This window comes from Vipera berus (genome assembly GCF_964194415.1).
Source record: "Vipera berus genome assembly, chromosome: 4".
Classification (NCBI taxonomy): Eukaryota; Metazoa; Chordata; class Lepidosauria; order Squamata; family Viperidae; genus Vipera; species Vipera berus.
The window spans coordinates 57,956,299-57,968,203 of NC_138206.1; the positions used below are offsets into that span (position 1 = coordinate 57,956,299).

At 38.1% G+C, this 11,905-nt stretch overlaps 1 protein-coding gene across 1 annotated transcript; it reads right to left on the reverse strand.

Moving 5' to 3' along the window:
- Positions 1 to 277: 277 nt before the first annotated feature.
- Positions 278 to 11,014, reverse strand: RSPH1 (radial spoke head component 1; the record flags this gene model as incomplete). The annotated part of the gene is made up of 9 exons (XM_081326495.1): positions 278 to 324; positions 1,172 to 1,312; positions 2,868 to 3,036; positions 5,602 to 5,667; positions 7,059 to 7,194; positions 8,083 to 8,173; positions 9,016 to 9,121; positions 9,766 to 9,879; positions 10,961 to 11,014. The coding sequence occupies 9 exons, from the start codon at positions 11,012 to 11,014 to the stop codon at positions 278 to 280; spliced, it is 924 nt and encodes a 307-aa protein (XP_081182621.1).
- Between the last annotated feature and the right edge of the window lie 891 nt (positions 11,015 to 11,905).

Consider the following 11,905-nt stretch of genomic DNA (forward strand, 5'->3'; position numbering starts at 1 on the left):
TTTTATGGTGAGGGGGTTGGGGAGGAAGAAAAGAGGCAGGAATGAGTAAAGATGGAGGTGGAAATCTTACCTCAGACGGAAAAGAAACAAGTCTGCTGCTTCCAACATTAAGCAAGCAAACCAGCTAATAAACTAAAGAAATAAAAGTCATATACTCAGCAAAATTAGCCAATGATTTCAGGGAGAGAATTCAATAAGTATTCAAATTCTCAATTAATGAACTTCAATGTGACTGAATTAAAACTATTTTTTTCCATGTTTTTGTAATTTGTGTCCGTTATTCTTGGGGTTCAGATTCTCTTGTATCTTCTTCCTTTTCTTCAGCTATGGTTGTGGAGGGGGGAAAAAACAGATTAACATTAAAAAATAGCAACACTGTTATTTGTGAATTCTCATTTTTCTAAGTAGTAGTTCAAACCAAAGAATCCGAAAACAGTTCCTTGAGTGGCTTAAACTAAAACCAAATATAGACAATATTACAAGACGGGAAAGGAAGAACGGAGCAAAACAGATTTTAAAATGCTAAGAACATGTTAGAGAAATCAGGTGTGTGATGATTTAAGTACAGATTGTGAGGAAAGAGAATGGTGTTCAATTGGATATTGGTAAAGTTTTTTTTTTAAAAAAAGTTTTGTATATCCATTATTAGTAAAGATTTGGCTTTGCAATTTTGTACAATGCTATATTCCAACACGATGATTTAGGAACAGAGAGCCGAATTCTTACATCCACATTCAAAAACAATACAGTTTTGAATGTCTACATGAACAGGTTCCTCAAAGGGGAGAGGGGGAGAGAGGAGATGGGAAGGAGAAGCCAAAAGCCAAGATGGCAGGCACGGCCATGTGATCTTGCCCTTGCCCAAACTGCAGATTCTTCACCTTCCTCCTTTTTTTTGTAAACAGCAAAAAGCTTCCCAACATGGTGCTTCTTAATTCAAGTACATTGGCGTAGAACTATTTTGCAAAATCACAGCACTTTCTCTAAACAGTTGCCAGACATTCTAAGACGTTAGCGTTGTCTTGTGTACTGTTTTTTGTGTACCACGTCTTAAGATCTTTTAACCAAAAAGCAGGAGATAAATTGTGTAAATACTTAACACTCAGCTGACATCCTTTCTGAGCAACCAGCTTCCTTATGCACTGCATGTTCCCTCTCCCTTTGCCCTCACCTTGATCTCCTTGGTCATCTTTAGCTGCTTCCTCTTCTTCCTCCATATCTTTCGGTGAAGAGGCTGCTTCAGCGGCCTCCCCTGCTTCTGCAGCCACCTCGGCACTTTCTGGGGGTACTTCAGCAGCATTCTCCTCGCCAGCTGAAATTTTAAAAAAAGGTGCAGAGAAGGGAAGGAAAAATTAGAAAAGCAAGTAACATCTGCCTTACTTAATTTCCGTGCTATTTCTTTTTCATTAATAATGTACGACCTGAAGTTCTCCTCCTAAACAGATGACAACAGTCTTTTTTTTCCCCTTTGTAAGACAAATACAGCAATAGGAATTCCTAACACAGAGGAAGAAAAAGCATTGATTAAAACAACGTAAAAGTGTTAAGGAAAAAAAGGACAGTCCTTGCTTTGTTCTTCTCCTAATGCCATCCCAATTTGTAAAGAGAAGTCCACGCTGAAGGGGGAGATTTTCCAAAGATGTCATTTCAAAGACGAAACATTCTAAAATGCAGGCATTGCCACAAGATCCGTGAGTATAAATTGACATACATCAATCCAGCAATATACAGCAGGGCTTCTTGTAATTCTCTTAACACTCAAATAGTTCCATAAAGAGTCGGTTTGACATCTTGATCCCCAACCAGGGTCTTATATGTCATAGTTATATAGTTTGCTGATTGACTATTTGCTTTGGTAGTTGACTACCAGTATACCTGCTTCAAGAGAGGTATAATAAGCATAACCAAGTGTCTCCTATCAGCAACTCTGCTTTCACATTCTACACCAGACATGTCAAACACAAGGCCCGGGGGCCGGATCTGGCCCGCAAAGTGGTTTCATGTGGCCCGCGAAGCCATCCTGGAAACAGTGAGGGAACGGCCTCCACTGCCTTGGCCCTGGCCCAGAGACCCTCCTTCTGCCAGAGACCCTCACATCTGTCCCACTCCTGCCCAGGCCCCCATAGGCACCCTTGATGCGAACGATGTAGAGCTGGCCACGCCCACCCAGTAGGCCATATGCACTCTAGCCACGCCCACTCAGTAGGCCACACCCACCCGGCCCCCAGAGGACAACCGCAATGCTGATGCAGCCCTCAATGAAATTGACTTTGACACCACGGTTTTACACCAATGGCAGCTTCCAGATCAAGCCTAAAGCTGACTCCACATAGATCACATTACAATTATGTACAGCATAAAATAAGGTAAGCAGGCTCTGAACAACTGGAGCTAAACACAGTGGCGTAGCGTGGGTTGTCAGCACCCGGGGCAAGGCAAGTAATTTGCGCCCCCTAACCCGTGGATTTTAGCACTCGAGTCTCTTCCACTAGATTAGTTAAAGAAACCCTTACCCCCTAAGCACATGTATTGTTTGTTATGAAAATACTGATGTAATTAAAGTAAAATGCATCTAATGCGCCCCCCCAGATGTTGCGCCCGGTGCGGCCGGCCCCCCCTGCACCCCCCAGGCTACGCCACTGGCTAAACAGTAGCTGTCTAGAAAAAGATACTATCAAAAACTGGTAATAACTACTTCTTAAAGATAATAAAGATTTCTGGTAATACAAACAATGACAGTGTCGACTCTGGATTCTCCCTACCGATATAGCTTTCTGAGTGTGCTCAAGACTTTGATCTATTAAGTTGGCACCCCTGAAATGAATTCATGGATGCACGAAAGGTTGCTCGAAAGTCAAAATACAAACCTGCAACTCCAGGTTCCTCAACTGCCGGAGCTTCTGCAGCTGCCGGAGCTGGTTCTGGAGGCGGCGGTTCTTCAGGTACCCAAAGGGTTAGGTTAGTAATTTTTGTTGCTTTCCATTTTGGACTCATTGATACCAAAGGTTCTTCTTCCTCCTCTTCTTCTGTTTTCTCCTAAAGAAGGATTAATATTCAGAACAATAATAGAAATGAAAAAGGAAATGGCCAGTCTATTTGTGATAAAAGCTTTTCTTAAGAGTTTATGAAGACCCATGCACCACAGGCTTCACGTGTCATGGTTCCAATAAATGAGACAGTTCAAACAAAATGCAAACACTGTTTATCTAAAAAGTCTTAATAATGAAATGAAACATCGGCACTCATGGAGGCATGCCAGAATCTGAAATCTCCTCCCCTCAAAACCCATCATAACACACACACAATCCCCGCCCTTATCTACACATCATAAATCACATTATCCAATTAGTTTTACATATGAGGTTTCACTTCCCATTCTGTACGGGGACTTTTCTCATCTTCTCACAACATCTGGGTAGATTTCCTCTCCCCCCCCACCCCAAATGAAGCAATTAAAGTAACAGGCTGTCTCTTATATTGTCAGTGCAAAAACATCTCAATGTTTGCAGCACTGACATCACGCATCTTAGCAATTCCCAACAATGCACAGAGCCAGATATTTCTCCAAGCCTAAATTACTAAACCATGTTCCTGGTGGGTGCTCTTTAAAAATAGTCTATATTTAAACATTGGAGCTATTTTCTGGGAGAGTATTGCCTTACATTTATGACCTTCTATTTAGTAACAAATTTTGCTTTGACTAATTGGTTTGAAATATTTGTGTTACTCTGCAACACTATGTTAAATCTAATTAATCAGATGCCGTTTTTAATTTGTGCATTGCTTTTGTGATTTCAATATCCTTAAAATGATGCTGAAAGAATCCACTCTCCATTTTGGAAATATTTACCAAGAAAATACTAGGTGCTTTATCATCAACAACAAAAACCTAATAACTGAATACTGGCATTTTGTTATACTTTTGATGGTTCAAGAATATTTCCCCCTAAAACAACTAGATACATGGAGAATTAAATTAAATTAAATTAAATTAAATTAAATTAAATTAAATTAAATTAAATTACATTACATTAAATTAAATTACATTAAATTAAATTACATTAAATTAAATTACATTAAATTAAATTGCACAACTGACAAGCATGTGTTGTGATGCAAACGCTATCCCTTAAATATATAAGTGCTGCTAGATATATTTGCCATGCAGCATTTCATAAAATTTCGTTTAAGAAACCTATTGGCCATCCCATCTGCCATTGGTTTGTCTTTCTATGCAAGAAAGTCCCATTTCTATTGCACTGCCCCTATAATTCACTTTAATCCATCGCTGTGTTTCACTCAAACATCTGGAAACTCTAGGAAATAAAAGCATTTTCTCTACCAACATAAATTGCAAAAAATAGTCTCTATAAATAAAAATGAACCATCATATTCAAACAAAAGAAAGCAAACAAGCAAAAAATTGCTAAAATAATTATTTAGGATGTGTGGGGAATATAATGCCAATTAATACACCAAAGGAATGTTTACCCTACATTTCTTTCTAACTTAAGTGACATGCAAGCAAAACATGCAAAATCATTCTATTTCAAAGCCAAAAGACACCTCATTTGAAAAGATTTCAGTGGCTAATTGTTTCTCATAATTCTGAGTAGAAGGTATTTGTTTGTTACTCCTTCTTTTTCCTTGGTTTGTACAGTACTGTATGAGCTAAGCAAATTACAAAAAGGATCAAATGAAATGTTATTTTTATTATACAAAAGTTTAAAAGTTCAAGGAGGAAAGTTTAAAAGTTCTGGGGAAAGGCAGATTTATTAAAACAACACAGGGTATTTGTCGGATAACTGCTACACAACATTCACAAAGGATAAGATGCATGATAATCATGTATGTCTGAAAACTAGGTATGCTTGCTTTACATTTATTTGATTGATTGATTGATTGATTGAAGGCTTCCATCCTTCCAAGGCCAATAAAATGAGGACCAGATTGTTGGGAGCACTATGCTGACTCTGTAAACTGCTTAGAGAGGGCTGTAAAGCACTGTGGATTGGTATATAAGTGTAAGTGCTATTTCTATTTCTATATTCAATAAGGATAGATTGCCTTTTTGCATACAGAATATAAAATGGCAATCTATTTTCAATAACTGCACAAAACTATAAAATTGTTACTTTTGATTTGGGCAAACTATTGATGCATCAAGTGACAACAAGAAAGTTCTTCAAGTCTTGCCTTAATTAATTATGATTTAATTATAATTAATGCAACAACTAGATGATTCAACTGACCTTGCAAAGTTAGGGAAAAGTGAATATTGTACAGAATCCTCTTCCGCCCTATTTGGCGAAGGTCAGTGTGGATTCAAGGCAAGTATTGCTCCAAAAGATGAATGGGGAAGGGGAGGAAAATCAAAATCACTTTCCTTCTAGAAAAAATAAGCCAGATAGTTGAAGTAATTTTAGCATTGCTAGCTATCAAAAGTGTTGGTTTTATAAAACTACACTTAAATTAAAATATACACTTTGTTGTAACAGTTATTTTATTATTTAACTGTTAGACAGAATTAAATATAGTAAAAATAAAAGTATAATTCTGGGTTTCCTGGTTGTTAGTATGATTTAACCCAATAGCACTTACCTCCTGACAATAATCACCATGCTGCTCACATCCAATATCAAATATATACTTCCCAGCACCTAATGGCTGTATAAACAAAGGAACTTATATTAGTAATATTTCAACAGTTTTATATTCTAAAATATTTTCACAGTTATGCTGTACCATCCACGGCATCTATCAGCAATTCCCTTCAGGATTGTATAAGAATAAACAGTTTAGTTTCGCGGGGGGGGGGGGGGACACTTCAGAAAGGACTACACTCAGAAATAAGTGAGAAAACATTTCAACCTTACAAGATCTATTGTTCCTGACTTGAACATTGTTACTGTTCTTCATGAAAACCTTCTTTCATTTTCTTTTAACTTCATTTCTACATTTTTCTACGTGTCTGCCCACACTCCATGCCTCTGCTAAACTGAAGTCCCCCAAACTTTATACAATAATAAATGTGCTTTTTCTAAAGATGGTCAAGATTCTTTATTGCTTTCGTTGTAGCCATTATGAATTTCTTATGAAAATAAAACATATTCTTGCTAATCAAAATATCTCTAGGGCTCCTTCAAAATAGTGGTTGAAAAATACTTGTTCATCTAAATCAGGGCTTTTCAACTTTTTCACCCATTGTACCACTTTTAGGATATGGCAACATCCGAGTACCGCCTAGCAAGGTGTCAAAAACTTGATGACCAAAAAAAAAAGGAAAAAAGTGAAGTACAGGTAGTCCTCGACTTACAACAGTTCACTTAATGACTGTTTGAAGTTAGAATGGCACTGAAAAAAGTGCCCCCCAAGCCACAGCCGAGCAAGACACCTGCCTGCCCGCCCAGCTGCGTTCTTCCTCCTGTCTGAGGTTTTAATTGTTGTGAGCATTTCTGTTGAGGATTGGCAGCAGGGGTGGGGTGGGGGGGGTGTTTGGTTTTTATTTCCCCCCCCCTCTGCTGGGTGGTTGCAGCAGGTTTTGGTCACTTCACATGACCCTGGGACACTGTGACCATCATAAATATGAATCAGTTGCCAAGCACCTGAATGTAAATCACAAGACCCTGGAGATGCTGCAACATTCCAGCTGATCGGCGCTTCTTCTGGGCTCAGCAGAACCGCCAGGATCAGCGCCGAGCTCCAGCTGGAGCCTGGCACTGATCCTGGCACTTCCGCTAAGCCCTGACAGTCCTGCAGCTCCAGCCATCTCTCGCTCAGGCTTGTGCTCATTCCCCTCCCCCGTTACCACTTTTTTAGGATGGCCACGTACCACCTGCTAGGTGCCAATGTACCACAGGTGGTACCCGTACCACTGGCTGAAAAGCCCTGATCTAAATGACTGTGCAAATACTGGAGTTTTCTGTACAAAATGAGTTTCTGTATACCAGAATTATCATAACTAAAATGGGATTAGATACAAAAGAAGCTGAAAGTCTTTTATTTTCTATGCCTAATGCACATTTTTCAGAAAGCAATATAATTTCTTACATACATACATTTTTATTCACAAACTTTCCCTGGAACCTGTGGTTTAGGTGAACAAGTTCAGCAGCTCCTTCTTGTTGCCCATTCGCCCAAGTGCCAACATATTTAGAACCAGTTAATGCATAGAAATAAGTACCTTGCCCATGTCTATTGGAGAGGGGGGGAAAAGTTGCTTTGTATTAAGACAGAAGAAATTCTTATCATTTAACCCTGCATACAATCTTGCTCACATTGTCAAGGAATGGATTGATTTAAATCAAGGCAAATTAAATAATCAAGTGTTAAGAAAAATCTGATTTAAATCATTGATTAAATTACCTGCACTGAAATGTCTGTGTGTTATATAGATAGAGACAGTGCTTTTTTTGTAAAAGAAAAAGGTGCCGGAACTCACACGTCATACAACCTGCCTTGCCTACCCTACAAGGTTCCATCCAAAAAAGGTGCCGGAACTCCGTTCTGAGCGTTCTATGAGGAAAAAAGCCCTGGATAGAGATATATCTTCAATAAGAATGCAAACCACTGGGTTGCTGCAACAGGTAATGTATATTTATTTTCAGCTAAAAAGAGTCCTCCTTTGTTTACTGTATTTATATTGCTGTCTAATAACACTGCTCTCTGGATGGCTAATGGAGTAAAATAGTATAAACTATAATCATAAACAAGTCTAATCATTTCCAACACCAGGATATCCAAGATATAGTAAAAGAAAAGAAGATAGCTAATAATAAATGTTTCTGTTAGAATTAAGACTTGTTGTTAAATGAGATTTCTATGTTGCTCAGGGAAAAAAAACCAATGAATATATCAATGGTCCCTCTATTAAATTACATAATTAGGGCTGTAGAAATTGCACAACCCACATTAGTTGGAAAATCATTGACAACATTTTCATCTACTGTAGTCTATTAGTCTCACAATAAATAAAATCATCATACAGCCACAATCTCAAAATATGATAGAAACTGTAGTTTAACATCTCTGGAGGACACTTATAAGAAGTAAAACATAAATCTGAAATCAGGCGAAGCAAACCTATAATTATTGAACCACTCTCCAGTGTATGTGTCTCCATTTATGTAAGAATAAACTCCATTTCCATGTCTTTGATCCTCCACCCAGTCTCCTGCAATAAATAGGCTTTATAAACCATAGTGTTTGGTCTTTATATTTACATTACTTTAAAGAAAAGTATACAGTATTTATGCAGTAATAAAAACAATCCAAATTTTGTTATCATGATTGAGAGAGCAAGGTCACACTGAACTAAAAGAATCCTATAGAAATGACAGAAGAAAGTAATGACAATAACACAAATAAATACATTAGATAAGTCAGATAAAAGACAACTTAGCCTGTAGTAGGAATCTGGGCAAGGTTGATGTCACACAACCAGATGAGCAAATTCTACCTCAGTGTAAAGTTCTAGGTCAGGGGTAGGCAACCTGGCTCTTTTGTGACTCATGGACTTCAACTCCCAGAATTCCTGAGTCAGCTGACTCAGGAATTCTGGGAGTTGAAGTCCATGAGTCATGAAAGAGCCGAGGTTGCCTACCCCTGTTCTAGGTTCTACATACAATAGAACTCTAGTTCCTCTATATACAATTATATCAGTTAGAAAGCTATGTAATGTAATATCTAAAAAAAAGTTGCAATACTTTTTCTATGCTAAATTGACTTCATGGGGAAATCTAACATTAAAAATTGGGGAAAAGATGGTAATGTGGAAAAATTGGATGAAAGTGCAGATACTGACTTTGGATCAATTCATCCAGATCAGGGGTGTCAAAGTCACAACTTCACGTGAGATGTTAAGACGTATCGTGATTTTTTTTTCCATTGCCGGCAAATATACTTAGGCATATATACTTAGGTATATTTCCTTTTAACAACATGATTAGATAATAACATCTTCAATAATCTTCTGTCAGTGGTGTGGTACTATTTGAATGAAGAAAATATAAATACCTTCATATTTTGATCCATCTGGATAAATAAAGATCCCATTGCCATGTTTTTTATTTTCAAGGTATTCACCAATGTACCTTGCACCATTTTTAAATCTGTATGTACCCTGAAACATATATATTACAGAGATGCTTTATTGCAATGGTTATACTTGGAAAATGGCCTAATACAAAAGAAGTGAGACATACAGTAGAATATTATACAATAGACTGCTCCAGTGATGCAATTGTATTCCCTCTCTTTTTTTGGGAGGGGGTGGGGGTTGGTTGCATTCTATGCTTATTGAGCATGCTCAAATCTTACTTGATTTTGGGATTTTTCTGTCTATAGGGTCTTGGACAACCATTTGTCTGAAATGCTATACAATTTACTTCTTGAATAGGGGGTTGGACTACAAGACCCCCAAGATGCTTTCCAACTTTGTTATTCTGTTATCTACAGGGAAGCCAAAAAAACCCAAGATAACAGTCATGACAGCATGATATGTGCTTTATATATGCATCAATATCTCATTCACGAAAGGGAGGAGCTTCAGTCATAAGACTACCCACTATCAAGGCCTTTGGGCTACCCCTAGCTCTGCAATTAAGGGACTCCCCTTAATTTAGTAAGGAAATAAATAAACAAGCAAACTGTGAGTTTCCCTGAAGCCATTGATCCTTATCTCTTGTTTTAATTTGGCTAAGAAGATACAGTTGATTTTTTTCATTAGTATATATAATGAACAAGTTATTTCTAACTAAATCTTACCTTTCCATTTCTTTTACCATTTGCATATTCTCCCTCATAGGTATCTCCATTGGGTAATCTGGCTTTCCCATGTCCATGCCGTTCACCAGCCTCATTGCGTCCACCTTCATATTCCTAGTTAAGTAACAATAACGACCATACTGTATGACATGTCTATGCTGCTCTTCAGATGCTCAGTCATGAAAACCTTGCCTCATATTATCAGTATTAAGAACTACCTTGTAGATAGAAGGGGCAGAGTGATACTGATTTGAGCAGTCACCCAATGAGCTTCATTACCAAATGGGGTATCTCCTTGATTTTGCATCTCCTTGATCACAGTCCAATATTCTAGCTACTATGGGATCACCAGAGTCATTACTTAGCTACACTTGATACTATACTAAACATTAATATGCTTAGAGAATTAAAACGTTTCAAAGCTGTATTTATATAAACATCAGAATACGTGAAGTTGCTTTATCATGAGTCAGACCACTGGTTCAGTACTACATTGTTATTAGACTATGATGTTCAGTACCCTATTATTCCCTTGAAACAATATTGGTATTTTTAAGATCTTGCAAGATCACACTTGCTTTTGCTGCCCAAAGCACTTATTATTCTTCTGGAAATTTCCAGGGTTTCAAACAGAGATTGTTCCTATTACTAGAAACTGAACCCAAGACCTTCAAGCATGCAGTTAATGTGTTCTGCAAGCAGAATTCAGCTCCTTCCAGTTTAAAAGCAATGTGAAGTATACATATTGGCCTCCGTATTTGAATCTTCAAAAAATAAGAAAAAATAGTCAACTTTCTGCTTTTATTTTAATTGCACCTTTTAAAGAATACGTTTTGTAGAATCTTCTGTGTTTTACTATAATATTTTGGCAACTTGTTGCCACCCCAGTTTTTGAATTTTAATTATTTCTGCGCTGGTTTATAATAAGCTTAATTCATGATTTATGATGATATTTGTCTTTTCCAAATATTCCTATCGTTATAAAAATATGCACAAATTTAGTTGCAAAAGAGTCATCGTGAAAAATATCAACTGAAAAAGATGTCCAGCCAGGCGGGCTTTACTCAGAAAAGCAGCTCCCATGGGACAGCCTCGCTTTTACAACTTCTGACCCATTCCTACTCCTCTACCCCGTTGTCATTTATAGCCAGCCCCTTCTCTTTGTCTCTCCCCCATCCCCGTAGCCCCCACTGACCCCTAAATCATTCTCTGCCTCCTCTTCGATCTCTTCCGAGCCAAGATCCGACATGCTGCACCCAGCTGTAACACCATGGAGACGGCGTTCCCTGTGGACACCGCCCCCTTCCCGGCGTCTAGGAGGCGGAACTTCTGGATTAAGGTCGCCAGGGCGACCGGGTCCTGGGCGGTGACGTCTTTTTTCCCTCCCTCCCTCTTCTGTGTCAGTTGTGCTGTTAGACAGCAGGAAGAAGTTTGTCGGTGCAAATTACAGCTAAGCGTTGTCAATTCCTTTAGCGCGGTTTGTTCCTTCTCACGGGTGGGAGCATCCCATTGCAGTTCCTTTGCAATTCAGTCAGGAGGAAGCGAGGAGTCTTCGATACCACGCCGCTAAGAGCAATAGCTATGTACAGCTGAGATTTCAACGCAATCCCTAAAGTTTTTACTCAGCCCTATTGCTCCCTGGGTAAACAGGTCTTAAATGTCTTGCTTTATTTATTTATTCTTCGGAATCGTTTAAACAACTAAGTGCAGACCCACACGCTTACAAGCTTATTGTCCCATAATTGACTCTTTCAGCTGAATTAAGACTTTAAGAATTCCAATAAAAGCATTTCATGCATATTTTCTAATTGTAGTCCTTGTAGCAGCAATTAAGGTAAGAATCATCATAGTGGCAGGTTCCTCTGCGTAGGGTAGTAGACTAGTTAAAAGACATTTTTTGAAAACCAGGCATCTGGTATGTGTGCTGAAAGATTATTTTTGATCTGTTTTGCCCCTTCATGTCTTGAAGTTATTGGACTTATTTTTTAAGATGCAGTTTAAAAAATCGAGTAAAACATCTTAGAGTTATTCCTGTAGAGGAAGCACAATAAGCATATCTTTTGTAACTGTTGTTATTTATCAAAATGAACATTTATGGTTATGGTTTTCCTGTTTCGCAAAACAAAAGAATGCACAAACT